Raw genomic sequence first — 26,903 nt, 5'->3', positions numbered from 1 at the left:
AATAAAACCTAACCCATTTAACCAAATGACACAATTTCACTTGATTTATCTGATCGTACATAAAGTCATAAACTGTGATTAATAGCACATACAAAAAAAAATAATAAAATTCGACTTTGAAATTGCATTTCATTTGAATAGATGCATCTGGTGCAAATAGAAGATCATCTTCACCACACAGGTCGATAATCACTACCATAATCTCCCGTTTTACATCACACGATATATTGTGTGATGGAATATTAGTGTATTCCTCTGTGCTGTGTCAAATTGCTACACAAATACTGTCCTAAAATTAGAAACAGTCAAACCTTAAAGGGGGGGGGGGTGAAAAAAAAAATCAACATTAGTCAAAAAGGATGAGATATTCTATCCAAACAGCCAACTGTGAGGATTATTCATACGCAGAGAGATGAAGAAAAAGGCTGTGTTTGAGGGTTTACTGTCACAGCTCTTCATTCATACTTAGCTGCGTAAGACAGAATCATGAGTCAGATAAAGCTTTGTTCAATCAAACGAACAGGAAATTGTCACATTCATCTTTGCCAAGCTGTCTCTGGTTGAATCCTGTGCTATGAAATATGATTGGAATAGATTAGCATGGCAATATCCACAATAGTCTACGGTGCAGTGAAGAAGGAATGAAAACCCTGTGGGCAAAAGTATCGGGACAACATTTAGCCTATCACGTTCCTCAACTGCGCTGTTTGTTTTCATTTCATTTTCACAAAAATCCATACAGTACTCACACGAATGCATGTGTTCATCAATGCTAGTTATGTATAGTGATAGATGATTTTGACTAAATCTTCATTATTTCAGGACTGTACACATGTGGACAAGATTGTTGGCACACTTGTGTTAACGAAAGAACATTGCCCCCCAAGAAGCAAAGTGGTTTTATCAAAAATCACCAAAATCCAGGCTCATGAGTTTCAAGTTATTGCACTGATGATTGTGGGTTTTTCATTCCTTAGCAAAAACTTTGAACTGCTCAGTCCTTATAAATATTATTGGACATCCGAGAAAGAAGCTGAAACATCTTGGTTTCCTTCATATATTGTGTCGCGTGATTATGTAAGGCGCCTTTCAAACCAGAGAAGGTTGGAGCGCTTTGTTCCTGGGCCAAAATACCCGTTGAGACATGTTTAAAGTCTCATTATGAGTAACAGAAATAGTTTGATTCCAGTGAATCACTCAAAAACTTGTGTAATAATATTCAGGGAACGATCATTTTTACCCAGACCTAATATTCAATGTCATTTTTAAGTATTTCTTGATTCAATGAGTTTTAAAAGTGATCATTATGGGTTTCATTTCACAATTGTCTCCAGATGTACAGTACACTTGTGTTTTGTGACATGTTTTTGTTTGTTGTGGTTATGGGACATTTTTAAATTGATAGGAATAAAATAAAATAAAATAAAATAAAATAAAATAAAATGAACTCAAAAATAAGGCACAATTTTTCGTGATTTGGACTCAAAGTTTATCACAAACTGACCTGCAGGATGTGAAACAGGAAAGGATATGACGTTGCGTTTATGAACATTCAGTGGTTCAGGAAATACTAAAGATAGTTATGTATTTAAAAAAAAAAACGTTTTGTGCGAAATAACCACCATTACTATAGTACAGCATCAAGTAGAGCATAAAATTTTCTTTCAAATGCAATACTTATCCAAGTTTTTTCAAACAATATCGTTGATATTCCTATAGTTTTGATATTTCCTATTACTATGAAGGCCCCAAGAAAATTAGCTGCTACCTGTCGTGTAGCCATTTTGTCCCGATAAAATCTAACAATTTTGAAAAAAGATTGACACCGTTCATTAAAACCTCGAGCATTTGTTGTAGATATACATAGGTATTCTTGTAGTCTCTGTATACTATTGGACTCTCCGAAATATTGTATTTAGCATTATCAGGAAGCATAGTTAAATAGCAAAGTGCTGAAAATGGCCTCCATTAGCTACAATAGAATCTCCGAACTTCATCCCAAATTGTGTCATCCTGTAAGTAAAATAATGTTATTTTGACATAGTCAGTATGTAACAGTTTTATAGAGAAAGTGGTTTGTTTGTTTTTCGAGCGTGATATGTGGTTGTTTTTTATATTAACGTTGGAAGTTAGCTGCTTTTTATGGTGGAAGGCTATTCTCTTCAAACAATTGTGTCCTTTCCAGAAAGTGGTTGGCATAATCATAGGAAAAAGTGACGTCAAGAGCTTCCCTGACAGAAAGAGTATGTATCTAATTCATTCTTTCATGAGAAATACAGTACAGTGTACACTCAAATGGTGAAATAATTTGCACCTTCGTGTTTTGTCCACTAGCGCTCTCTTTTGGAGAATAGCTATAACATAGTTTCTCATTGACTTTCTCCGTGAGAATTGCAGATTCTGGTGTGGAAAGATACACTTTTGGCTTCACCATAAAGGACTCTCCTGACTTCTTTATCAACGTATCGGCCTGGGGAAATGATGGTTACATCAACGGGCTGTCCAAAAGTTTCAGAATTGGTGATGTCGGTAAGACTCCCCCCAGCCCTAGGTTTTTCCCTCATCTTGTTACTGTTTTATATTGTTGCATACTTATATTATTATATCTACAGTCACTATTGACAATCCATTAGTGGCCACCAAAGATCCAGAGAAGGAGGAAAGATTCTGCCCTACAACACCAAGGTCACTAAGACTCATGTAACAGTTCACAGACGATTTAGAGTAAAGAGTCAAAGGTCACAATTCTCCTCTCACTCTCTCAGTCCCTTCAAGTTATTGCTGGCAGAAGTTCATTCTCAAGTGTATCTCTGTGTGGACTTGGACACCAGTGACAGCTTGCAGCCGCTGATGCACAAGCCAGTGAAGGACTCTCGAGACTTCTACCCTCTGGGGGACGTCTTGGCCAATGGGCAGAGTCTGGATGGATCATTTATAAACATACTTGCTGCTGTGAAATCAGTAGGTTTTGGACTTTTTGCAAATTTGCACGTAAATACACCTTAATACACTCATCATCCACAACATTTGGTACACCTACAGAATCTAATGGGAGCCTATTCAAGAGATAGAGCAGATATTCTCCTATTACAAAGATACTAATGCATATTTTTCACCAACAGTTTTAGAAGCGTATATATTTACGAAGGCATTGATTTCTGTGCCCTTGGGTTTTAATGGTGTAGTTCTACATTGAATCACAATACCAGGGATGAGAATTTTCACAGAGATTCTTGGAATTCTGAGTTTTTTCAGCTGAAAATGTCATTGTTGTGACACGTGTAGATTCGTTGAAAAAAATTGGGGGGGGAGGCTGTGATGAAGACCGGCCGCCAGCATCTATCAGCAACACTAGTTGTTAAATTAGTCACAACTGTGATAGCGGAAAACGGCATTGCTACCTGTTTTCGGCATTGCTATCTGTTTGCATTATTTTGGTGTTTTATAATAACAACATTCCGATTTCCGGCAGCATTTTGGCAGTATTTCGTCGGTATTTTCGCTCTGATGTTAACATTTCTTAGAGAAGCATTCTGTTCACTGCGGCATAGATAACACTTATAGACACACGTACGCATATGTTATCGAGCGGTCTGCACGTTTTCCAGTATGGCGAAAGTCTTGGGAGTGGAAAAATGAAGATCGTGCCAGGGAAATTGATAAAAACCATGGGGTAAAAAAAAGTGTTTCAGATGGGTGTGGCTTGAAAAAAGTGTAACCGTGCAGATAGGAACGAAAACGGTATCAACATGTCTACCGAACACATACAAAAAGTCGATGTTCCCGGCAAAGTGCTGTGCACTTATCCAGGAGCATATCCAAACCAGGAAACACAAAGGGAAATTGGACGTAAATTTCTCAAATATTAATTGACAACCGTTAATACAATTAGGCCTATCTGTAGCACTGGCCCTGTAGAAAACGCATTTTATCGCTCGCTTTTATATTTTAGAATCTCTCGCTCTCCCTCTCTTTCTCTCATATATACATATATATATATATATATATATATATATATATATATATATAAATTACTTGTGTACTTATTTCTGAAGTATAACTTTTAAATGCAGTAGCCTATTTGATGTAAATTTTACTCAATCTACATTTTTATGTCTGAAGTTTGTCAAAATTATTTTGCTTGTCTGGACTCATTTTTTAAGTTTTCTAAATATTATGATTGCCCTGTATTTACACTGTTAGAAGTAACCAGAGGTCACCATATAACAGTGTGTTTTATAAAAATTTTCATTCCCAAAGGGGGGTGCACCTTCTTTGTCCCTCCCCAAAGGCAGACATTTTCAGTGTTTTTCCAAATCGGACATTCTCACCCCTGCAATAAAGCATTACTGATACGGTACATTTGGCTTGCACACTGGTCTAAATTAATGTAATTTCAGCAGAGCTCAGAAAGACGACAAAATAGTGTTTGTAATTCTCTTTTCCAGATTGGAGAGGTGAAACTTTTCAGGAAATCGGACGGACACCAGGGACAGAGGCTGGAAGTGAAACTTTTTGACGAGTTGGTGTCATCCTTCCCTCTCGTCTGGTGTGTGTCCTGCTTTCAAGTTTTGTATTTTCGCCTCCTTCTTGTCAGTTTAATGTTGTTACGATCAGATTGACTCGGGTAAGATCAAGCTGAACATGCCGGCCTCTCCAGACTAACTTCCTGACTTATGATTCATTCACAGTTGGGACAGAGAAGTCATTCAGTTTCTTCAGACTTCAGTGCCCAAAGGGACCGGTAAGAATGACTCTCTATTTGAATGTTATTACTGCCAGTCACATCCTATCAACATTCCCTTACGAAAAGCGAGCATAATTATGGACACTTGAGATGAAATGCGCTGTTATTTTTAAGATGACTTATGCTTGTTTTGACTTGTTTCTTCATTCCAAGTGATCTTCATAGCAGATACGAAGATTAATTTTGACAGATTCCGCAACGGAATGGCCGCAACGGTCAACTCCAAAAGCATTATCACTGTCAATCCTGGTAAGCGTGTCACCAACATCATTTCACCAAAGCATTAAAGTTCACAATTAAACCAGAGAAATGTCAAAAAAGGTATGAGAGGGAACCACAGTAGTTGTTGAAACTCAAGTTGAGTCTTTGTTGCCATACATGTCAATCATCATTTATTGTCAGACACGCATGAGGCCAAGCTGTTGTGCAGATATGCTCAAGGGATGTTGGAAACCGGCGCTCTGGAACAAGGCAACTCAGAGGATGTGCCGGGTAACTTATCATAAAGACTTGACTGACTCTTGATGTTATTGGAAGAAAACCCTCTGCATTTTAATCCGAAATATACTGCAGCAGGATATTTTCATACCCCTTTGAGCTAGATCAAAATGTGTGGTTTAACGATGCTTAAGATTTCAGAGTAGATCAAAACCAATCAGTCTCCATTTGTTTTCATAAAAATCATTCAACTCTTGGTTTTTCCTCTTTACCTATAAAGGAAGTAGATAACGTGAAACAGGTTACTTTTTTTTTTTTTTAATTTAGATGCTTCCGTTACATGTACTAAATAATTCAAATGTTTAATAATTGACAATAAAATGAGCCGTAAACCTGCATGGCTTGGTTGGTCTGTATCGATGGCTGAAATGCAAATCTGAAAAATACACATTTTTAAGAAAAATGTTTACTTGCAAAATTCTATTTTTAAAGGTGAAATCAGGAAATCCTGCATTGCAGTGATCGATGATGTCTGTCTTGTCGAAGAGTAACTTCTCACTTCTTCCCGCTCTCATAATCTTTTATCATGTAGGGTTGTAAAGAAAAGGCATGAAAACTTCGGTAAAATTTCCCAACATGTTGATTCAAAAAGAAATTTTCCAGACTCATAAACTCAGATTAATCAATATATTGTAATTTTTAGATATAGTGATAAAACTAATTTTCGCTTAATCAGGATTTTATTCACTTTTGTATTGGAATGCACGAGAAAAATCTGATGGAATACATTGTGATTATCTTTTTCATGTTTTTAAACTTGCCCTTGTGCTACATTGCCCACATGAATGATGTTTACGATTGAGCAGTGGAGTCCATCACTGCCGTGTACACGGTTGCTCAACTGAAGGAAATGTGCCAGGAAACTGCGCAGGCTTCGTACGGCATCACATATAGCTTCCTCTCCAAGCTCGATCTGAATTCCAGTGTTTCAGAAGTCATAAAAACTCGATGGTACGCTCACTTTGACACGCAGGATGCAGTACTTGTCGGACTAATATCCCAGTTTTTTTTTTTTTGTCTTGTGTCTTAGCGCCAAGTGTATGTTCCTGGTGATTGAGGGCATGCAGTATTGCAACAACGAATTGTGTCCAGGCCGGGGTCAAGCCTTTTCATCCATCACTGGGTTTGACCTGCTGGTCGACATCGTAGACCACACTGGCACCCTGCATGCATGCGTCCTGAGAAGCCCAGTGGCTGAGGCCTTGCTGGGCTGCACTGTCAGTATTACAAACAACACTGGTACTTAGTGAAATTAAGCGCTAACACACACACACAACTGTATCTTTTTCCTTTTGCTGCAGACGGAGCAGTTTACTCATTTGACCAACAATGAACGAATCGCAATGATGTGGAATTTTCTGTTGGAGAGATGCAAAATATATGTGAAGGTACAGTAGGTATTACCTTTCTACCTCAAGGATTTCGTCCAAACATGTGACAAATTATTCTGGGAATCATTCCATTTTAGATCCTCCCCTCCATGAGGACAAAGAGTGGAGTCCGGGTGGTGATCCTGGCCTGCTCACTGGCTGACCCAGACGAGGTGATGCAGCACATGTTAACCCTCGGAAGGGAGGACTGAGGATCTCACAGACAGTTGTTCAAGTGTTACAAAAAAGCTGTTAGCGTTGTACAGAAGCAGTAAGAGTTTGCGTTTATGTAGGTCTCCTGTACATGTCCTCAAAACTGTTTTGAATTGGTGTGAATTTTTCAACTGTTCAACTCATCCACCTACAATAAAGATGTATTCATCAATAAAATCTGGACTCTTGAATCATAACATGACTGGGTTCTATTTTCCAAGGTATTTATTAGCTAATAGTTATGGAACTAGGAGACATTTCTACAGCATTCAGGCAAGTATGGAGGTTCAAGCCTGTGTCATTTAGGAGATGGCGAAAGTACAATGAATTAACATTTCTCTATTATGAAACAAGATATACATAGGACGGTAAAATTCAATTGACAGCTTTTCAACAAAATGTGTAAATCACAATTTGTGTGTGTGCAGTTAATTTCGAAACTAGTTTAGGCGGAATTTGCTCAGTAGATGGCAGCACTGAACGCTGCCAAAGCGGAACGGTGTGTTACGAGTATTTGTTGCCTAGGAGACTGTTTAAAAAGACGTACAAGGTTATCCACGACCAAACGCAAAGGTAATCAAAACAAACATTACTATTTGTTATGCAGGTTTACGATATGGCGTTTTCAAAATACAGATGCGGTGTTCGAAACTATTTAACGTAGCTATGATACGGCGCTAACGTTACGTGCTGGTTGTATTCATTTTGATGCTGACAGTGAGAAATTATCGCCGTGTTTTCCTGCATTTGAAAGAACAATTAACACCCAGTGGTATACTGTACTCACTTTGACAGTGGCAGCCAGAAATCAAGCATGAACGTGAATCAGGGGACCGTGGGCAGCGACCCGGTCATTTTGGCCACGGCCGGGTACGACCACACAGTCCGCTTTTGGCAGGCCCACAGCGGGATCTGCACGCGGACAGTCCAGCACCAGGACTCTGTATCCTTAAATTGGATGTCACTCTTCCGGTCGAACAGAAGGCACACGTCAAAATTGCTATTTGATTTTTATTTTGTTTCCAAGTTCCAGATCCACTTAAAGGGTTTTGCCCTGACACTTGAAATTCTGCATCATGTTTTGTTGTTGTTGTTTGTACTTCATGATAAAGTTTAATGGGATGAGGCACTGGTGATGTATTGGCTCACTTTGCTGACTGAATCCCTGATCAGTCTCCAAATCTGAGAAGTGAATGGTTACCTGACCCACCATGAGCCCATCATTGACTGGTGACAAGTCCAGGTTGTATGTGGGATTGGCTCCAGTTCACCCGTGACCCTGAACATAACATCAATAAATGAATATTGTGTGTGACCATGCTGCAATCATAATTTTCTTTTGTTATTTCTTTGACTGCATTTGTTGCCAGCAAGTGAATTCACTTGAAGTAACACCTGACAGGAGTATGATTGCTGCTGCAGGTTGGTTGGTTATAAAAATTGGGTTACAAGCAGTGGTACGTACTTCTAGAACAAATCTTTGCCTTCCCCTTTTAAGGCTATCAGCATATCCGCATGTACGATCTGAATTCCAACAATCCCAACCCAGTGATTAACTATGACGGCGTTAGCAAAAACATCACATCCGTGGGCTTCCATGAGGACGGGCGATGGATGTACACAGGAGGAGAAGATTGCATGGCTCGTATATGGGACCTGAGGTACTCCATTGCCAGATAACTAAACTGTACAGTTATTTTTTTACATCAGTTTCCCTGATTTATGCAAACACAGCAGTGAAGTCAGAATTAGAATGAATCTTTTTAGGAAAATTACAGATACCATTGAAGTTGAGAAAAAGTAAACAATGGATTCAATCGCAGTCAATCCCACACAGGTCACGAAATCTTCAGTGCCAGAGGATCTTCCAGGTCAATGCGCCAATCAACTGTGTGTGCCTGCATCCAAACCAGGTGGGACATTCTCGTTTACTGCAAGGCAAACAGTGGTGAATATGTATTGTCATCTTTGGTTTTGGTCCACTTCAAATGCATGATTTCAGGCCGAGCTAATCGTCGGAGACCAGAGTGGGGTGATTCACATTTGGGATCTGAAGACGGACCACAATGAGCAGCTCATTCCCGAGCCCGAGGTGTCGGTCAACGCAGTTCACATCGACCCCGATGCCAGTTACATGGCAGCAGTCAACAGCTCGGTTAGTTACTCAACATATTTCAGATCATTTTGGCAATTTTACGCGTGTAGTTTGGTTTGTCAAAGGCCCCATATCCTTCCAGATTGACTGGAGTGTGCAAAGATGCTGGGCTTGGATAAGTTCAATATGAAAGTAGCAGAGTTTTGACCTTTTGGTTGAATGTAACTCTGTTGTCCTCCTCTATAGGGTAACTGTTATGTATGGAACATGGCTGGAGGTATGGGAGATGAGGTGACCCAGCTTATTCCAAAAACCAAGATCCCCGCACACAAACGCTACTCCCTTCGCTGCAAATTTAGCCCCGACTCCACGTGAGCCTCTTTCTTTACCTCTTTGGCAATACACACCCAGAACCTACCTAATTTAAGTTTCCGTAGAGTGTAGCTGATGCTGATAGCGGTGACTCTGTCTTCTTCAGTCTTTTGGCCACCTGCTCGGCGGATCAGACCTGCAAGATTTGGAGGACGTCCAATTTCTCCCTGATGACTGAACTGAGCATCAAAAGCAATAATCCTGGAGAAACATCTAGAGGCTGGATGTGGGACTGCGCCTTCTCTGGGGACTCACAGTACATTGTCACTGGTCAGTACGCTCAAATAGCATTTTAATGTTTGACCAAATATCTACATGCCTCTTTTTTTTCTTCTTATTTCAGTATAAATATCGTGTAGGTTGCGATTGAACCTATGGTCACAAGTACACTTCAGGAGTATTTTGAAAAATTTAATTGAATTGAAAAAAAAAATACACATGGCAATGTGCATTCCAAAGCAAAAGATGGCACTGTAACCTCAAAATGTTGGGCTGGTTGTATCATCAGAACCGTGGAAAATATGTACATTCAATTATATGTAGAATAATTATGTGGATCAGCTGGTAAAGCGTTGGCCTCACAGTTATGAGGTCCCAGGTTCGATCCCAGACATGCTCTCCCCGTGCCTGTGTGGGTTTTCTCCGGGCACTCCAGTTTCCTCCCACATCCCAAAAGCATGGAACATTCATTGGAAACTCTAAATTGCCCCTAGGTGTGATTGTGAGTGTGGCTGTTTGTCTCAATGTGCCCTGCGATTGGCTGGCAACCAGTTCAGGGTGTGCCCCGCCTCCTTCCCGTTGACAGCTGGGATAGGCTCCGGCACTCCTCGTGAGGATAAGCGGCAAAGAAAATGGATGGATAAATATGGAGTAAAAGTATCCCAAAAAAAAAAAAAAACAAAGACACACTAACATACAACGAATGGTGTTTCCGTCTACAGAGAAAATATTCAGCTGACTGTAGCTTCAAAACCCGTGAGCATATTTTATATAACACGTTTGTTTTGCTTTTTTATTTAATTAGGAATTTTATTGTTTCTTCTCAGCTTCCTCAGACAACTTGGCCCGTTTGTGGTGTGTGGAGACTGGCGAGATCAAAAGGGAGTACAGCGGCCACCAGAAGGCTGTGGTGTGTCTGGCCTTCAATGACAGTGTGCTGAGCTGAGTGGAGGATGATGATGATGATGATGATGATCAGCATTGTGTAAGAGTGAAAGCAAGACAGCATAAAAAGGACTCCAATTTTAAATGGTATAAAATGGACATGTTTGAGGGTTTTGATTCTTTTTCTCTGACTCGTGAGAGAGTTAAAGCGCAACAGTGATCATCTCATGCTCAATCATGCGCATGACATTTCATGATACACTTTATAATTTTGGTTTCATATATAGAATGTTGTAGTATTTATGTTCTGCTAGTCAGTCACATGAGGTACAAGTTCAAGTGTTTTTTTTTTTTTAATATATATAAACCGTACTGATGGTAACTAAAGTTTCCCATTAGTTTAACAACTATGTTTTTTCCCCTCATGTTTAATTAAATCATTTAATGTAAAGAATTTTAATTTTGGGACTTCACTGAATTTGTCACATCCCAAAGTTGCGGTTTTTCAGTACTGTGTTGAGTTAATCCATAACAAAGTGGCAAGAACCCCCGTTTTTATTTTTTTTATTGAATAACAATGACATTACACAGGTTGCTGTGGGGAGTGGACGCCACCAGGGAGGATTTTATGCATGTATTTTGCCGATCTCTTTCAAAAGTACTGACAGCATTGGGCCTGGGTCACCAATTTTGTCAACAGTGCTTGAAAAAATGTTTTCCCTCCTTTTCTGAGATGGTAAGGATTGAGTTACTCTGGTAGGTAGTAAAAGCACATAGAAACACAGATGTTGTTGGGAAAGCAGATGTCTATGCAGAAATAGACCAGCCTTTGTTTGCCCGGCCCTAAAAAAAGAACAGAAACCATAATTTGTAAAATAACTTCAAATGCATTCAGGTTGTGGGTTAAAACAACGGACACTGAAGGAGGAAGCAGTATGAAGTTGCCAGTAATCTCCAGAAGAAATTGATCACTTGGAGATGCTGCAATAGTTCCACAACCTTTACATGGCAACACCCCCGCCACAACCAACCAATCAACCCACCCCCGGGCTATAATCTACTGTTGTATTGGACAGGTTGTTGCAGTTAATAATAATAATTGAAAAAAAGCTTGAGTTTCATTCAGCCTGACATGTTCGTTGGTAACAGTTTTCTGGGAGTCAATATTAGAAACCACTGGACAGACTTGGTGGTATTACAACAGTATTAGTGTAGTGGAATTACTAGACAGCACGAGTCTGTTTTGTGTGGCTCACCTTCAACCCTCTCGGTCCAGTAAATAGGGCTATCCCGACACAGAAGCTTCAGAGGCTCCTCCAAGGTGGAGACATCTGCCTGACTAGCAGCCCGGACCCCCAAGAACTCTGTGTGCCTCTGGGTCTCATTTACAGACAGCTGGAACTGGCTTTGCTGAAGACAAAACAAGATGCCAGGATGCTTCGATGGAATATTATCGCTTCAGTAAAACGTACACAAATACAGGGAGTTAAGATGATTTCGATTTTACAACGCCGGTGCCCCATCCGCCATTTTGTCTGGCTAATGCTTGTCTGTGTTTGTGCGCCAGGAGTATCTTTGCATTTTTCGCCTTCCTTTTTAGACATTATCACATCAAAGAAGAAAGCTGTATCTTTTAGCAATTGTTCTACAGCCATAGGAAAATCCATTACCATAGAAACGAAGGTCAAAATCATCAAAAGATTGGAGGAATGAGAGACACCAACACCACCAAGGCTTCAGTCGGTCGACCGTGGTGACAGTTATTAAAGACAAAGCCCGTATTTTAGCGCATATGAAGGGTTCTGTTCTTATGTCGGGTACAATGATCACAAAAGGTTCTTTGATACTTGTCGAGATGGAGAGGGTTGAGGACCAGGTTCCTTTGGGATAGCTAAGCACAGCCTCCCCTTCTTCTTCTCCATCCACCTCTCTGCAGTAATGCCAAGTACAACATCTTGTTTATTTCAATGTATTTGTTTTTTATACAAAGTATGTTTATGTAAATTCTGACTTGAGTCGAAATTCGAGTTAAGTCGCTGCGATAGGAACGGATCTCAGTTGTAGACCGAGGACTCCCTGTAGTACTATGCAGTGCGGTTCTACATCTTTTAAGCTACAACCACAAGAGCATCTGTATTTCTAACGACATTGAATCGGTAACTTGTTAAATTATGCAGGTGGTACTAAAATTGTGGTATTTGAGCAGGTGGGCTCAAATTACTAAAATTAAAAAAAATAATCTTTGGAATTTGAATCTGAGTTACTTCACTGAGACTCTTCCATGACTTAACTTAGGTGATCTGGTTGATCCGAGTCAACATGACAAAAATGCAGTCAAATACTCGATTGTGTCTCTTTATAGCCGATCCAATGGCCACGTGACAATAACTGGAAGTCAGTCGGGCAGCGTTTCACTCCAAAAGAAAAGTCTTAGGGAGGTAAAAAAGCCCCCCCCACCACCCCACACAGACACTGAGGCCATTGTGTCTGGTCTAGTCTCCTGTAAGAAGAGCCAAGGCTGCAGGGATCACATATTCTGAGGAATCCAGCAGGAGAGAGAGGCACCTTAAAAGCATCTTCTTCATCCCTCTTGGATTCAGCAGAAAGGTAGTCATGCGTGAACTCACCATCAATGCAAAAGTACCAAGGATAAATGCTCGTGGATGAACGAGGACAGAGATCGGGAGCAAGATCCTTTCAAAAATCATCAAAATGGTCGAAAGTCTCCCCAGAGGAGTGAAACCTGTTGCAGCACCATGTGGGAGACTATTTATATTTTAATTCTCATTTCCTAATAAATTCTAATCAATTACTCCATATAAGACCATGCGAGTTGTGCAGTTTCTTTTTAAGATATACTAACCTCCATTCACTATGAAATCAAGGCAACCCCCCCAAATGTACGTTAATAAAAGGTGTGAATATAATTGATGCCTCCACAAACAAATGTATAACTGCCTATAGATGGCATTAGATGGTGGAAAACCACAACTCATGTCAAAATAAAGCTCCTCACTTCACTTCAACATAGTTCCTTGACACCGAGATGCCACAAAATGGGACAAATACTTGGACTTCTTTGGCCAGAGTGAGTTTTTTTTTTTATCATTGCAAATAACAGAACAAAGATCCCCACCAAAAAATGTCCACGCCAGTCCCTTGTTACCTTGTTTACTGATGCTTGAAGTACGGACTGCACGTTCTCATAGTCTGATGTCTCCATGGTCAGCAGGAAGCAGCTCTCCTGGTGGACCGGCCGGTAACATATCAAGCCCTAAAAAAAAACAAACGGGTAGAAGTTGCTCAGACAATTTGACCCAGATTGTATTCCCTTTATTACTCAATTGTCTTCATACATGTTTGATGTCAAAAAGCACAGTGGATGTTTGATTTGCCCCTGCAGTCACAGAAAAGGTCACCAGGCCGTTCTGCTGGTCTACAGCTGCCGACTGGTTGAGGAGCAGGACGCCGAACGGGTCTGTGCTGGTGAATTTCACAGGCTGTGAAGACTAACAGAGGTGATGATGATGATGATGTAAAATAGGTGGAGAGATGTGTTGGGCCGGGTGGGGTAAAACCTGCGAGTGTTGTTGAGGCAGCCCGAGGTGTCCAATCAACCCCAGGGCCAGGAATACCAGGAGCAGGGAAGCTGAGACGCTGACACAGAGCGTTTTTTTGGGGATGTGGCGGGAAGCTGAGGAGCCCCCATTCTAAGGATACATGCACAGCAGAATCATCGTTACAGTTCACAATAACTTTTTATGATGAATAAAGATGTTCTTACCAAGCAGCATTCTCCTTCCAAAGTGGCCTCTGGAAGATTCCAACACCTCACCAACCTGTGTCCCATCGTGGCTCCTCACTGGGTCGGCACAGATCTGTGCTTAACGCCGAGCGCTTGCCCCAGATCCGAGCCACCTGGCTGCCTTCCCTCGCTTCATCCCCAGAGACCTCCCACCGCATTCCCCTTCACCCCTCCTCATCGATTAAATCACCTGCACTCTTTACCGAGATCGATTTCATGGCTTTGACCTATAGGCAAGAACGCATTACATTTTGGGATGGATCCATAAATTGTTAAGAGACTGGCTCCGCTGAGTTCCTTCCTGTCATTATTTTGGACTCCACACACACACACACTTGGCAGCCCGAACTCAGCCCAGACAATAGACAAAGGCCTAAAAGCAGCCATGGCTTGGAAAGCATCTCTCAGCATGGGAGACGTGATATGAAACTTCTGAAAGATGAAAGCACAAGGTGACTTTACTATCACAAAAATCCAACTGACATGAAGCCGCAAGAAGTAAACGTTAAGAGGTTGTTTTAATCATTACCAGCAGCGATTGTTGTGTGACCCCAGCATACATCTTTTATAATTCACATTGAAACTCACTTCCTTCCTTAAATTGCACCCTTAGTTGCCAAAGCGACAGGATTTCATCACAGAGAGGTCATTTAAGTACACATTTATCTCCCTTAGAGTTACTCTAATACTAGTCCTGATTCTTGACACTGGTACACAGATATAATATAGTACTTTGAAAAAATACAGTAATTTGTCATTTTTGAAAACAAGCAAGCACAGGTTTACAAACCATAGTGCGATACAATTGCTCCACTTTCACAATTCTTTTAACCCATTCATGGGCAGGGTGGCAATTTTAGCCTTATTGAAATAAAAGTCTCCTAACAGGCCACAATCAAGGAAATAATTATTTTTCATTTATGGTTGTTATATGATAACTTGAGGCAGCCATGTTGGGTAAGGAAGGAAAGGGAAATAACTCAGTGCTAACTTTGACCAATGAGTTATCCTCTCCTGATACCAAATTATGGCTTCAGATTAAAACACTTAAATATTTTGATATACTGAAGGATATAATGCGTGAAAATCATGATGTCCCAAAAATGGGACGCTGCCCACGAATGGATTTAATCTATCAAGATTGTATATTGAAATGTGCTGTACTAGAATACTTTAGTAAAGCAACTTTTACAAACACTAATTATTATCACTCATGATATTTTTTGTTTGGGGAAAATTGATCATTTAACGACATCTTAATGAGACGTTGCTCTCCATTTTCAAGCACTTTAAAAATCTGTCTGATGCTGAAAATCTGCTTCATGCTTTTGGCCACCTCTTGATTGTTTTAATGTGCACCAGCAAGTCTCTGATCTAATAAAGCTGCCGTCAGAGTTCTGATTGACTAGGACAAGCGATCACATTTCTCCTTTGTGACCGTTGCAGCCATGACTTCCTGTAAAATTTAAGATTAAATTATATTCAATCACTTTTTATCTATACCTTAGCATCTGGCAATCCTTAAAAACGATTCAATTTTTGAGTGAGGCACAAGCTTGTTTTCAACAGAACAAAGAGAAGATTTAAATGAATGATTCAGGAAAATATTTGGTTAGTCTTTGTGTCCTTTTGTAACATGATGATAAACTATTAATACAACCAAGACAATTGGAAGACAATGGAAACTAGGTGACCGCATAAATAAATTTTAGTCTTAACCCTGGAGGGCCGGAAGCAGATCTGCGATGGTCTCCACGTAATAATCCGGCACCATCCTCTGCCTCTCCGTGCAATCACTCTGCCGATTGGCCTCAGCGTCGGCCACCGTGCTGACCCCCGTGAGGGTGAGGAGCGTCTTTAGGCCGCAGTTGGAACCCAGCATGATGTCCGTGTCCAGACGGTCGCCGACCATCAGGCAGCGACCGGGCTCGAGGCCAAAGTTGGAGGCGACGCAGTCGAACATGAAGTGGTTGGGTTTGCCCACCGTTGCGGCCTGCCGCTGGGCTGCGGTCTCGACGGCCTGCAGTAGACAGCCCGTACCTGGGGAAGATGAGAACAGGGTCAAAGGTGAAGTGATGGACCTTGATGGCAAGTCTTGTGGGTATGACATCATAGTCTAAGCAGCTACAGGTAGCTTCTTGCGTGTGCAATTTTGTCTTTGTTACATCGCTTTAAATCCAAAACATATGAGCCACCGCCCCCCTCCCGCACTTCAACATTGCTACTTGCCATGAAGGTACCAGAAAATGACAGCAATGGATGTTTAACATCCAAAGCACAGGTGTCAAACTCAAGGCCCGGGGGCCAGATCTGGCCGGCCGGATGATTTTATATGGCTCGAGAAGGCAGAGGAGTATGAACTTCCACAATTTTTGTTAAAATCTGTACCAAAATATAAAATATTCATATCATATCATGTTAAGATATTGCAAGCATTATTGTGTACCCAAGCATCAGCAATACTTTAAACACACATTAACCTTGATTTGTGATTCCAAAACTAGCTCATAAATTCAACGTGTAAATATGACGAGGTGAAAGATTTTCATGGTTTCAGTCATAATGGCCCTCTGAGGTAAACCGTAACTACAACGTGGCCTGTGATAAAAATGAGTTTGATACCCCTGTTCGAAAGGCTTCTGACAAAATTACATCATTGCTTAAGTTATAGCACCCGCTACTGCTTTGGCAGACACATGACAATCTATTACGCGATCGCCTGATGAATGTCATAGTTTGACCCCATCCCAGAAGACTTTTGGAGAGAGGTGCTTTCCACCGTGGACTGGTTATCATATTTTTACAGTCACTTACAAGACAAGAGTATGCTTGAGGAATAAAAGAAAAAAAAAAAAAAGGTTTTTGGTGCACACTTCTGCCCACTCAGCAAAACAATGTTAATATTGGTCAATATGGTGGTACTTGGAGAGCAAATTATTTCTTTTTAGGTGGCGCTTTGAGTAAAAAGTTGACAGACCTAGGAGTGGAACTGAATAAAACTAAAGTGAATGAGCTGTGGCCCGATATTTCATCCATCGACTTTTTTCCCCTCGAGGTACTGCATCATGACAAATGCACCCAGACCCAAGATGCAAGCAGTTTTCCTCTTACCTGGGACGGCCGTGCCACCCTCCAGAGGCAGCCTGGTGTCTCTGTTGGTGCCCACAAACAAACAGTCCGTCCGGGAGAGGTACTGCATGGCTCTGTTCAGCTTCATGTAGCTGAAATGCTCATCAAACCCGACCAGCACCGCCCTGACCTCAGGATCCAGAGGCACGTTGGCCCAGTCGGTCTGCTTGCCGAAGACGTGGTCCGGTCCCATTCCGATCGGCTGGACGCCGATCGCCTCCAGCTCCTGCTTCATGGCGTTGCTGCCGATCAGGTACACTTTGCCCTGCAGCTTGCACACATTCTTCAGGTACATGGCGGAGCAGTACGCGGTCCCAAACACCTCGTCCTCGGCCGCGCTAAAGCCCAGTGTGGACATTTTCTCCACGTACATCCTCCTCGTCTTGGAGCTGTTGTTGGTGACGAAAAATACTTTCTTGCCGTGTTTCTTGAGCAGCTGGATGACTTGAGGCGCACCGGGGACGGCCTGGTCCCCCCTCCAGATAACCCCGTCGCAGTCAAACAGGACGCTGTCCACAGAGTCTAGCAGTTCTTTGGCCACTTGGCCGCTAAGTCGCACGCATTTAGACGCGGCCATGAGGAGAAAAGTTGAGCTCAAGCGTTAAAAATAAATAAGCTATTTTAATTTGCGTTTCGCGCAAACGACGGCAAGTTCACTGCAGGAAAAGGAAAGGGCTCTAGCGCACTCCACACCCTAGATTACAGTACGAAAGCAAGTTAGAACATGTCAATGACTCAAATTTACTGGAATAAAAAAAAAAAGTACAATGCAATACTCTTATAAAAAGATGACCTGTTCGTGATCGCTGTCGTAACCCGGCAGTTCGTTTACTTCCGCACCGGCTTAAAGGCACAGGACCCAGCAAGGAAGCCCCGCCCACTTCTGGGCATGTTACGTTTCACGCCTGCCTACAATTTCACTTTTTAAATTACTTCATATTGTGTTAATATTTGACCTTTCTAACTCAACCAATTTCAACATGAACATTTAAAAGTGCTACAGCTTTAAAATGATCTGCAATTTTCCAATGTAATCATTCAAAAAATTAATATAGTCTGAAACTAAATACTGATTGTAACAAAAAAATTCCTTATCAAATATACTAATATATAGTGAACCTCTTACCATGCAGTGATTGGATTAACCAGAATTTAAATCTTCATTATCCTCCTTCTGCATTTAAACTTAGAGGCAGCACAGATCTGCCTCACAGTTCTCCAGGAAGCCTTTTAAAGTTCATTATTTATTGAGGGATTTAACACATTGTAAGTGCTAAAATTATCGGAATGAGGAGAAATGGGAGAAACTGCAGTTGATTATATATTATTTGGAATTTTTGTACTGTATTTTTTGTGTTGTGGAAACCTCATTGAAACGCAAAACATAATTCTGATTACATATAAAACCAATTTAATTGTTTAAAAAACACTCATTCAAGTCTGTCAATATATTATACAAGTGTTTTGTTTTGAACCCCCCCCCCCCCCCCAAACAATAAAAGTACATACCAACTGGTTCAACGACGTAACAAAGGAATCCAGAATGCATTTGTTCTTCCTTAGTTAGGGGACTTTTTCCCGATCCATGTCAGTGTGTGGGTGACTTAATTTTTAAAGCACAGAGACATTCTCCTAAGTGTCTTTTTTCCCAACAGATTCTCGAGGGAAGAAAATCTCTCCCAAATTTCGGAGGAACCCTCGGCTGTAGTAGTTTCTCTTTGAGTTGTGAAGCGCCATGTTACAGAAGTGGTCGGCTGCGGAAGACGGGTGGCAGTGCTGACAAACGTAGCCTCGACTTTTGTACCACTCGTTGGAGGTCTGATTGACGAGCCCCAAGAAGAAAAGGAAGAGGGCATAACTGACGAGTAGGCAGAAGACGAAGACTACGAAGCCCAGCATGAGGACGATTCGGGGGAAGGTCAGGAACAGATGCTACAAAGCAAAAAGAAGGAAAACCATAACATGTAATTTCTCCAGTGTTGTCCCATGAAAAAAAAAAAAAAAAAAAAATCTAAAAAATGTGATTTGTGGATTCAGTTTTGTGAGTGCATATTACAATCGAGTATTTTACTCCCAAAGAATGTAGAAGAGGAGTTTGCGCTCTTACCTGTGTGACAAACAGCGGGCCAGTGGGCTGTTGCTGGCCGTACTCATCAACGTAGACGGCCCGCAGGAGCCCTGAGAGCAGCACAGCCTCAAGCAGCATACCGCCAGTCAGGATGGCGATGTCGGCCGCCATTGCGCACAAGGTGAACAAGTAGAGCAGGAAGTAACGTGTGTTGAGGGCACCGATGCAGTTGTTCACCCAGACGCAGTGGTGGTCGAAACGTTCAACACATGTGTCGCACACCCCTGGAATACAAAGTCTGTTTATGTTGAACACATCCCACAATTTTAAATCTTAATACACCGCTCCTCGATATACAACGGTTAACAATATTCCTCGTCTGTCGATCATTTCATACAGTCATCCACTAAAATCCTATTTTTTTAAATGTTGCTTTTTAGGATAAATATTGTTATACAATTAAAATGTGGCTGATCAAGATTAATTAAAAGATTCTAATTAATACACAATAATTTGGCGGCACGGTGGAACAGCCGTAAAGCGTTGGCCTCACAGTTCTGAGGTCTCGGGTTCGATCCTGTACCCGCCATTGTGGAGTTTGCATGTTCTTCCCGTGTCTGCGTGGGTTTCCCCACACATGCCCCCCAAAAAAAATGCAACATTACTTGGAGACTCTAAATTGCCCCTCGGTGTGATTGTGAGTGCGACTGTTGTCTGTCTTCATGTGCCCTGCGATTGGCTGGCAACCAGTTCAGGGTGTACCCCGCGTCCTGCCCGTTGACAGCTGGGATAGGCTCCAGCACGCCCCCGTGACCCTTGTAAGGATAAGCGGCAAAGAAAATGGATGGATGGATGGATCAAATAATCTTTTACTTTACAGTTGCTGCAAATATGATTTTTGGTGTGGAGGCAGTAACATTGTAAAGGAAATTTATCTATTTCCTGAAAAGACAAAACAAACATTGCGTAAATTGGTCATGGCTTTCGCTCTTATCTCTGTGATAGTGGAGGCCACTTTTTGAAAAAATATGGCATGTCAGTTGTTCTGTAATGCTTAACAAAAGATTTCTCAATGCCAGAGGCAATGAATATATGTACAGGTACAAACAATCAAAAATGATAAGATCCAAACGCAGTCTTTGTGATGGTAGAGAAAGGAACTCCCGACTACAACGATAAACTCACGAGGGAGAGAATGACAGGAACAACGGAAAAAAAGAACTCACTACAGTGCTTGGAGCGGGCAGGTTTGATAAGATGACATGTTGGGCAAGAGATGCCCGGGTGAAACAGCCTCCTGTCGTACGGATACATGTTCAAAAGGCCCGGGAGTTTCTTCTTTGTCACAGTGCCTGTCAGATGGTACCAAAAGAAGAACATGATGAGAGTGAAAAAAACACACGTGTCATATGGCTTTTAATTTACAGCCAAAAAGATACCGGGATCTCTCTTGATGCAAAGGTAGTAGAAAAAAGACTTGATGGCAAGCAGGACGTAAGGCACAGAGAGGCTGGTCAGAGAGGCGCCCATTTCTCTGCAGTAGCCGAATACCTCATAGGTGAACTCTGCATACACAACTCCCTCCAAAAGAATGTGCAGATAGATGAACATGTTGCTCCTACGGTGACCGGAAGTATGCACATTAGAATATTGAATACTGAGAGGGCAAAAATAGAATATTGCAATTGATGATTGATTCAAACGACGGTATCAGAATTTTTTTTTGGGGGGGGGCATGTTGTAGGGCATGTACCTTGATTCACATTGGGTACAGTAAGGAAATTCTGTATAACGCAAAACTGATTGTGTTTTCTGTTGAGAGGAAAAGATTCATCCATCCATGCATTTTCTGAGCAGCTTATCCTCACGAGGTTTCGCTGGGCGTGCTGGAGCCAATCTCAGCTGTCAACGGGCAGGAGGCAGAGTACACTCTGAACTGGTTGCCAGCCAGCAGGGGACATGGAGACAGACAACAGTCACACAATCACAACTAGGGGCAATTTAGAGTCTCCAATTAATGCATGTTTTGGGGATGTGGGGGGAAACCAGGCTGCCCAGAGGAAAAACCCCACACAGGCAAAGGGAGAACATACAGACACCGCACAGGCGGGGCCAGGATTTGAACGCCGGACCTCAGAACTTGCACCACCACGCTGCCGGAAAAGATTTAATCGCAACAAACTGAAACAAAAGCTTGAATATTTTCTTTTAAGTGCAACATCAATAGTTCATCTTATTTTTAGGAAATGAAGGATGCAGAAAGCTGCGTAAACAACGGTGGAGGTTGTGTTTGCATCGTGTATCCGCCAGTTAGAAGCGTTGTTTGAAGAGGAGCAATAGCTAGGACCTGAGGCAGTTCCACCTCATGTCCCTTAATATATCTGTAGGATCCCAAATAATTACATTGGAAAGTCTATTGCACAATTGCCCCTCCGTTTGGTTAAAATAATTTTCATGACAACTAGAAAAATGTTGATGACTTTTCACAGGCCACGCACAATGACGTGAAGGTTAGATCTGGCACCTGCCCATATCTGACCTTTGGATACCATCATGCATGATTACTTTTGTAAAGGAGTGCTTCTTTTTCATAGGGTTTCTTTGATTCACAATTATAAAGTGAATCCTTGTGCAAAACGTAGTGTGCAATACCTTTGATGAAACAGTCTGTGCACGATCCCCTGCAACAACCGCTGTAGCCATTTTGGAGTAATCGTTGCAGCTACCTGTGAGGGAGAAAAATTAAAAAAAAAAAAAAAAAAAAACCATCGCACCGGGCATGTTGGTCATTTCAGGTTTACTCCAGCAGCGCCCTCCCAAGTCAGTTAACGGAAATCTCACTAAAGACTCCAGATGGCTTACCTTTGATATTGTGTTGAGGAGAATAATGAATGGATTATTTTGCTGTTGCCCCGAATACTTGCAGACTAAAACGATACACGTCAGCACCACCACCACGTAAATAGCAAACAGAGTGAGGAAATCCATATCGCACGGGACTAGTTACTTCTAGGGAAGAAACAACAGGTGTTCGCGGCGCAAACTCACCGCGAAGCCGGTGCTATCGCCACTAAAATATATTCGCCGCCATTTGTTCAAATGTGCAACAAAACGTGTGACAAAAGTGAAATGTCCGTCAGATTTAAACCACACAGTTGGAGAGGTTAACGTTACGATGCACGCATTAGCAAAGTACAGTACACGTTATCCATACTACTTGGACTCAAAAGTCATCCCCTACATTTCTTCTGTAAACGCGAATTTAAAATGATCACACTTTAATATATGTGCTCGGGTTTTGCGGCAAGTGACGCGGTTATCCGCTTCACATTTACACTACACGGCTATTTCCTGAAAACAATGCTACTTCCTTAGCATCATTGTGGCTAACTCCGAAACTAGCAGCGGTGGGTGGGATTAAACGTTCGTGAACACTTTGGAAAGAACAATTAATCTTAAAATTACTTCTTTACACGTACGAATTAAATGTTTTGTGTAAACGACAAAAATTCATATTTAACATTTTATCGAATTGTCATGTTTAAAAACGTCTTAATGCTTAACATACTGGAGAGAAGATGATAATGTGAATGTTTTGACCTATTTTTCATGAATTGATGTAAAGTGTACGAGCTTATATGCAAAAAAAAAAAAGTGTAATCCATTCACCGGACAAACGTGACTCATACAACTACTAATGAAAGTTTAATAATAAAAAAGTAAATAATAACAAGAATAACATTTTGTGTCATCACATGATTAAAAAATATGAAAAATGAAAATAATATGTGTAAAATACTGGAACATACGATTCACAAAATCAACATGCTAAAAAATATGTAAACAAAATAAAATAAAAGTTATGGTAACTGAATTAATTATAAGAAATGTTATTCCTTAGAAGTGTATCTTTACTGATGAGATCCAATACAGAGTTTGATGACATGTATAATACTCAGTTATGTACCAGTATGATTGAAACTATCAAGGAGGTATTAATTGAACAGTATCCTCATTGCTGCAGCTGCAGTATTAGTATTTCATTTCTTGACTGTCAGCCTATGCATGATGGGATTTATTTTTTTTTTTAAATCATCAGACTGATGAAGTAAAAATGGTGTCTTTTCTCACATCACTGTCACTGACATCCACTGAGGAAAAAAAAAGCCATGAGGCATCACAAGACACCAGCTGGATCTTGTTGCTTACTGGGCCCAGGATTCATATTGCAGCTCACGTTTCGGAAACGAAGACTGTTGTCCAGGAGCTGTTGAAAAGGGTATGGGGTGCATGCTTTAAGTACCAGTTCGTATTTTAATTGTTGTTTGTAAAAATGGCTCACCAATATACCAGTAATAATATTGTTGATCTCAAATGTGTGTTTCGATTATTTTTTGTAAGATCTTTATTAGGGTGATTTAATAATCTTGAATTGCTTTTGACAGTTTTTCTATCTATCTTGGAAGTAGCATTAAATGGATCAAAAATGATAAAGCCTTTCAGTCTGATTATTAAGTTCCTTTGTAGCCTGTTGGTTGTTCTAGATTGTGTTCTTCATCTCTGTTGTAATACTGAAATGATTTACTTGTATTTTTTTAGAAAAAAAGTTATGATTCTTATCATAATATATCAGTGGGGAAATTTAACTCGTACTCTGCTGTGTATTTGTGTTACATACCAGTCAGAGAACCAGATCACGCACATATGCTCACGCTCGTAGAGATGTAAAAGTAAATTGGGTAGTCGCCTTGCTCAAGGGCACCTTAACAGTAGTCAGGAAGCAATCTTGAATCTGTTTCAACAAGGTAGTGACATGTACCACGACACTACTCGCACAAAACCCAAACCAAGCTGTTAAAAGCTACAGATAAAAGATCTGAATGAAAGGTTTTTGTTTCATCGATGGTTTAATACATTTGAAGGTTTTATCAGCCCAAAAACTGTTATTTTAATGGTAAAACATGGATTAAAATAACGCAAGAACTATGGATTGAAATGACACGATGAATGAATTGGACTTGTGAGATGAGATTCAACATCAATATGCTTGCCATCGGTGTCGGAGCACTCGAGACCTGCTCTTGGTCTCAAGACCGGTATCGTAGCAACTAAGAAAGTTGTCAACCTACACCCTGTGCTGGAAACAAAGAAAAAGAACAGAGAAATGAGACAAAGAGAAAAAAAACCTTCAGACTGGATGATGATAAAATCTTGTTTGACTTTAGTAGTCAGAGTATGAATATCCAACCAGAGATGATGAGCATGTGGTTCTTCTATGAAGTTATGTGGCTCAGTGGAGGAAGGGCTACAGATTCAACACATAATCTCTCTAATCCATCAGATTTAAATTTTAAATGGACCCTGCTGCTTCTCAAAGGGCGAAGCATTTAAGCGTGCACACATCCAGGACAGGGCACGGACTACCAGAATTCCAGGCTGATGTTCCAATTAGCCCTCATGATCAGGCTTCCTTACATCAGCCCAGAGTGATTCTGGGCCAGGAGCGGTCCCTCGGAGAGCCACCTAGCCAAAAGAAGAGGAGGCGGAAAAAGACACGTTGGTGTATTTATAGAAAAATGAGGCCTCACAATACCCTTTTTGGAGAGTGAATTATTAAGGAACTGAAGTGCATGCGTCCCAGTTTTCTGATTAACACTGTGCAAGCAGCCTGGCCCTGGGATGAATCAGGGATGAGACGCCGGACTAAATCCTTGACAAACACACCGAGAGACTGGGCTTGCTTTTCATCCACAATGGCGCTCATTCATTTGGACTTTTCAACCCTATTTGTGGGGCTTCAGAAATCAGGGTGATATTTTTTTCCTCACATTTACCTGAGAAGAGACTGGATCTGTAATTAAATTGTCAAGATGAAGAAGTTTTTGCAAAACAAAAAAGGCAGATCATCGCTGCGTCAGAACAAACGGAGCTCTCGATGTCAGTCCAGAGATTTCTGTGAGTGTTTTGTTGTGTTTTCTTTGCATTATTTAGTGAAAAAATTGCAGCCCTATTGTTACAATTCTGTATGTCCCACTAGGTCAGAACTATCAAAGAACCATCATATGATTTAACTGACATCTGTGTTTAAATTGTAACTTTTGTGTGCTTATCATTTACAATTATATTCTGTATCTCTACTAAGACACTTGCAGCAAAAACTTGAATGTGTGCTGAGGGACACTTTTGAAGAGGGAACTTGTCTGCCAGGGTAATTAAGGTCCCAAGGTCTATTAGGACTCAATTTAATTGGGTCCTGTGCAGTTTGTGAACCAGGTCAGAGAGCGCTGCTATATGTCATGGTTCAGGGTGGAGAAATCCACTCTGGAGTACTTGAGGCAATACTAGGAGGAAGAAGAGACTGGATTCTTGCCGGCAGTGGATTTATTCAATGGACGGTTTTTGTGCAATGTTAGTTGATTTGAATGCATCTGTGACATTAGGTAAGTTATTTTGAATATTTAGCTTCCTTTTTTTTTCTTACACCAAAGTGAATTTCAAATTTACAAAATGGGGAACTATTGGATTGTGAAAATTCTCAGGCCATTTCCTATTTCCAGTAAAAAATAAATCCAATAACACACGTTTTTTTCCCTTCCAGTCCTCAGCATGCCGACATCCAACCAGGGATGGCCCGAGGAGTTTGGATTCCATCTCGGTGGGAATGGACCTAGCTACATTCTGTCTGTGGAGGAAGGAAGCAGTGCCCAGCTGGCCGGCTTGCAGGCTGGAGACCAAGTGTTGGAAATTGAAGGCCACGACGTGTCAACGCTGGGTCCGCAAGCTGTCGTTGCCATCGCCCAGACTCAGAAGAACGTACCTCCCAGCATTGGAGTGGTGTCTCGCATACAGCAGGTTTGAAATACAGCTGATACTTTTAAGATTTTCTTTCTCACAGTATTGTCTATTTCTGGTTTATAGATGGACATCATACCTGGTCCTGATGGCCGCTTCGGTTTCACCATTGTCGGAGACTGCCCTTTGCTGGTGGAAGACTGCTCACCCTGCTCCCCGGCCGGCCGTGCCGGTTTGAGGGCTGGCGACTACGTCATGGAGGTCAACGGTATCCCAGTCAGGCAGCACGAGACGGCTGCTGCGCTCATTAAGTCCTCTCAGGGGAGAACGCTACGCTTGGGGGTGCTGGGCCTCGGTGCGAGGCAGAAACGCAGCGTCAGCATGGAGGATAGTCAGATCGGAGGGCCAGGGACAAGATTGGACCGGAAATACAAGGCTATGGAGTTCAACAGGAAGGTAGGCATATCGCCAGAATGTTTACTCTCATAACTGAAATAGCACCCCAGCCAAGGTAAAATGATCGCGATATGGATCATTATTATCTTGCCATCAGGTTGAGCAGATTTTGGGTGATGAGCCCAGCGTTAAAGACAGACTCTTCAGTGTCTTGAAGCAGTACGCAACAGAGAAGAATGTTGACTGGTTGGCATCGGTCTTGCCTGAAATTCTTATCACAGATGACCATCGGCAGCTCATCTCCAGTATTCGGT

At 41.4% G+C, this 26,903-nt stretch overlaps 6 protein-coding genes and 1 long non-coding RNA gene across 11 annotated transcripts in view; 3 read left to right on the top strand and 4 right to left on the bottom strand.

Annotated features, from left to right (window-relative positions):
- Nucleotides 1-1,634: 1,634 nt before the first annotated feature.
- On the top strand, nucleotides 1,635-6,850 carry meiob (meiosis specific with OB-fold). Its single transcript, XM_061810017.1, has 13 exons — nucleotides 1,635-2,015; nucleotides 2,186-2,243; nucleotides 2,398-2,529; nucleotides 2,613-2,685; nucleotides 2,766-2,961; nucleotides 4,449-4,549; nucleotides 4,692-4,744; nucleotides 4,901-4,996; nucleotides 5,150-5,239; nucleotides 6,052-6,196; nucleotides 6,276-6,462; nucleotides 6,547-6,633; nucleotides 6,714-6,850. The coding sequence occupies exons 1-13, from the start codon at nucleotides 1,959-1,961 to the stop codon at nucleotides 6,825-6,827; spliced, it is 1,389 nt and encodes a 462-aa protein (XP_061666001.1). The 5' UTR covers nucleotides 1,635-1,958; the 3' UTR covers nucleotides 6,828-6,850.
- On the bottom strand, nucleotides 6,322-7,750 carry LOC133495423 (uncharacterized). Its single transcript, XR_009793561.1, has 3 exons — nucleotides 7,616-7,750; nucleotides 6,650-6,831; nucleotides 6,322-6,460 (listed from the first exon to the last, which is right to left on the bottom strand). It is a non-coding gene; the product is annotated as an uncharacterized LOC133495423 (long non-coding RNA).
- mlst8 (MTOR associated protein, LST8 homolog (S. cerevisiae)) lies at nucleotides 7,637-10,853 on the top strand. The gene is made up of 8 exons (XM_061810024.1): nucleotides 7,637-7,771; nucleotides 8,199-8,250; nucleotides 8,327-8,489; nucleotides 8,666-8,741; nucleotides 8,831-8,983; nucleotides 9,170-9,294; nucleotides 9,402-9,565; nucleotides 10,342-10,853. Exons 1-8 carry the CDS (start codon nucleotides 7,643-7,645, stop codon nucleotides 10,458-10,460), a joined length of 981 nt encoding a protein of 326 aa, XP_061666008.1. The 5' UTR covers nucleotides 7,637-7,642; the 3' UTR covers nucleotides 10,461-10,853.
- Nucleotides 10,854-10,951: 98 nt separating this feature from the next.
- Nucleotides 10,952-14,564, bottom strand: bricd5 (BRICHOS domain containing 5). Of its 2 annotated transcripts, none has more exons than XM_061810027.1 (6): nucleotides 14,184-14,564; nucleotides 13,978-14,109; nucleotides 13,756-13,899; nucleotides 13,566-13,673; nucleotides 11,656-11,809; nucleotides 10,952-11,242 (listed from the first exon to the last, which is right to left on the bottom strand). In XM_061810027.1, exons 1-6 carry the CDS (start codon nucleotides 14,247-14,249, stop codon nucleotides 11,148-11,150), a joined length of 699 nt encoding a protein of 232 aa, XP_061666011.1. In that variant the 5' UTR covers nucleotides 14,250-14,564; the 3' UTR covers nucleotides 10,952-11,147. The 2 variants fall into 2 exon arrangements, with proteins under 2 accessions (XP_061666011.1, XP_061666010.1); XM_061810026.1 differs by having other exon boundaries at nucleotides 10,965-11,242; nucleotides 13,756-13,908.
- A 178-nt stretch (nucleotides 14,565-14,742) lies between these two features.
- Nucleotides 14,743-18,468, bottom strand: pgp (phosphoglycolate phosphatase). Its single transcript, XM_061810025.1, has 2 exons — nucleotides 17,316-18,468; nucleotides 14,743-16,244 (listed from the first exon to the last, which is right to left on the bottom strand). Exons 1-2 carry the CDS (start codon nucleotides 17,908-17,910, stop codon nucleotides 15,919-15,921), a joined length of 921 nt encoding a protein of 306 aa, XP_061666009.1. The 5' UTR covers nucleotides 17,911-18,468; the 3' UTR covers nucleotides 14,743-15,918.
- Nucleotides 18,469-18,800: 332 nt separating this feature from the next.
- zdhhc4 (zinc finger DHHC-type palmitoyltransferase 4) lies at nucleotides 18,801-22,814 on the bottom strand. Of its 4 annotated transcripts, XM_061810021.1 has the most exons (7): nucleotides 22,450-22,814; nucleotides 22,264-22,328; nucleotides 22,054-22,127; nucleotides 20,841-20,982; nucleotides 20,628-20,753; nucleotides 19,441-19,685; nucleotides 18,801-19,265 (listed from the first exon to the last, which is right to left on the bottom strand). In XM_061810021.1, the coding sequence occupies exons 3-7, from the start codon at nucleotides 22,102-22,104 to the stop codon at nucleotides 18,966-18,968; spliced, it is 864 nt and encodes a 287-aa protein (XP_061666005.1). In that variant the 5' UTR covers nucleotides 22,105-22,127; nucleotides 22,264-22,328; nucleotides 22,450-22,814; the 3' UTR covers nucleotides 18,801-18,965. The 4 variants fall into 4 exon arrangements, with proteins under 4 accessions (XP_061666005.1, XP_061666006.1, XP_061666004.1 ...); XM_061810022.1 differs by lacking the exon at nucleotides 22,264-22,328; XM_061810020.1 differs by having other exon boundaries at nucleotides 18,802-19,265; nucleotides 20,841-21,019; nucleotides 22,264-22,812.
- A 2,457-nt stretch (nucleotides 22,815-25,271) lies between these two features.
- Nucleotides 25,272-26,903, top strand: part of grid2ipb (glutamate receptor, ionotropic, delta 2 (Grid2) interacting protein, b) — a 29,754-nt gene continuing 28,122 nt past the window's right edge. Inside the window, exons 1-4 of the mRNA XM_061809793.1 lie at nucleotides 25,272-25,356; nucleotides 26,000-26,253; nucleotides 26,320-26,649; nucleotides 26,747-26,901. Coding sequence (XP_061665777.1) covers nucleotides 25,272-25,356; nucleotides 26,000-26,253; nucleotides 26,320-26,649; nucleotides 26,747-26,901 — 824 coding nt within the window. The remainder of the gene's footprint in view (nucleotides 25,357-25,999; nucleotides 26,254-26,319; nucleotides 26,650-26,746; nucleotides 26,902-26,903) is intronic.

This window comes from Syngnathoides biaculeatus, chromosome 22, assembly GCF_019802595.1.
Source record: "Syngnathoides biaculeatus isolate LvHL_M chromosome 22, ASM1980259v1, whole genome shotgun sequence".
In the NCBI taxonomy this organism is placed as follows: Eukaryota; Metazoa; Chordata; class Actinopteri; order Syngnathiformes; family Syngnathidae; genus Syngnathoides; species Syngnathoides biaculeatus.
Note: the sequence above shows the minus strand (reverse complement) of the source record. Positions and strands in the feature narration are given on the sequence as shown.

What these genes read in the sequence shown, in the direction of transcription:
- meiob (XM_061810017.1), top strand. Translation starts at nt 1,959, where the DNA reads ATGGCCTCCATTAGCTACAATAGAATCTCCGAACTTCATCCCAAATTG. An exon ending in TTCTGCCCTACAACACCAAG is followed by an intron (nt 2,686 to 2,765) that starts GTCACTAAGACT and finishes TCACTCTCTCAG; the next exon opens with TCCCTTCAAGTTATTGCTGG. An exon ending in TTCAGTGCCCAAAGGGACCG is followed by an intron (nt 4,745 to 4,900) that starts GTAAGAATGACT and finishes CTTCATTCCAAG; the next exon opens with TGATCTTCATAGCAGATACG.
- mlst8 (XM_061810024.1), top strand. Translation starts at nt 7,643, where the DNA reads ATGAACGTGAATCAGGGGACCGTGGGCAGCGACCCGGTCATTTTGGCC. An exon ending in CAGTCCAGCACCAGGACTCT is followed by an intron (nt 7,772 to 8,198) that starts GTATCCTTAAAT and finishes ATTTGTTGCCAG; the next exon opens with CAAGTGAATTCACTTGAAGT. An exon ending in TGTGCCTGCATCCAAACCAG is followed by an intron (nt 8,742 to 8,830) that starts GTGGGACATTCT and finishes GCATGATTTCAG; the next exon opens with GCCGAGCTAATCGTCGGAGA.
- bricd5 (XM_061810026.1), bottom strand. Translation starts at nt 14,249, where the DNA reads ATGGGACACAGGTTGGTGAGGTGTTGGAATCTTCCAGAGGCCACTTTG. An exon ending in TGGAAGGAGAATGCTGCTTG is followed by an intron (nt 14,110 to 14,183) that starts GTAAGAACATCT and finishes ATGTATCCTTAG; the next exon opens with AATGGGGGCTCCTCAGCTTC. An exon ending in TGCCTCAACAACACTCGCAG is followed by an intron (nt 13,909 to 13,977) that starts GTTTTACCCCAC and finishes CACCTCTGTTAG; the next exon opens with TCTTCACAGCCTGTGAAATT.
- pgp (XM_061810025.1), bottom strand. Translation starts at nt 17,910, where the DNA reads ATGGCCGCGTCTAAATGCGTGCGACTTAGCGGCCAAGTGGCCAAAGAA. An exon ending in GGGTGGCACGGCCGTCCCAG is followed by an intron (nt 16,245 to 17,315) that starts GTAAGAGGAAAA and finishes CATCTTCCCCAG; the next exon opens with GTACGGGCTGTCTACTGCAG.
- zdhhc4 (XM_061810020.1), bottom strand. Translation starts at nt 22,389, where the DNA reads ATGGATTTCCTCACTCTGTTTGCTATTTACGTGGTGGTGGTGCTGACG. An exon ending in CACAGACTGTTTCATCAAAG is followed by an intron (nt 21,020 to 22,053) that starts GTATTGCACACT and finishes CGGTCACCGTAG; the next exon opens with GAGCAACATGTTCATCTATC. An exon ending in TGCCCGCTCCAAGCACTGTA is followed by an intron (nt 19,686 to 20,627) that starts GTGAGTTCTTTT and finishes TTTGTATTCCAG; the next exon opens with GGGTGTGCGACACATGTGTT.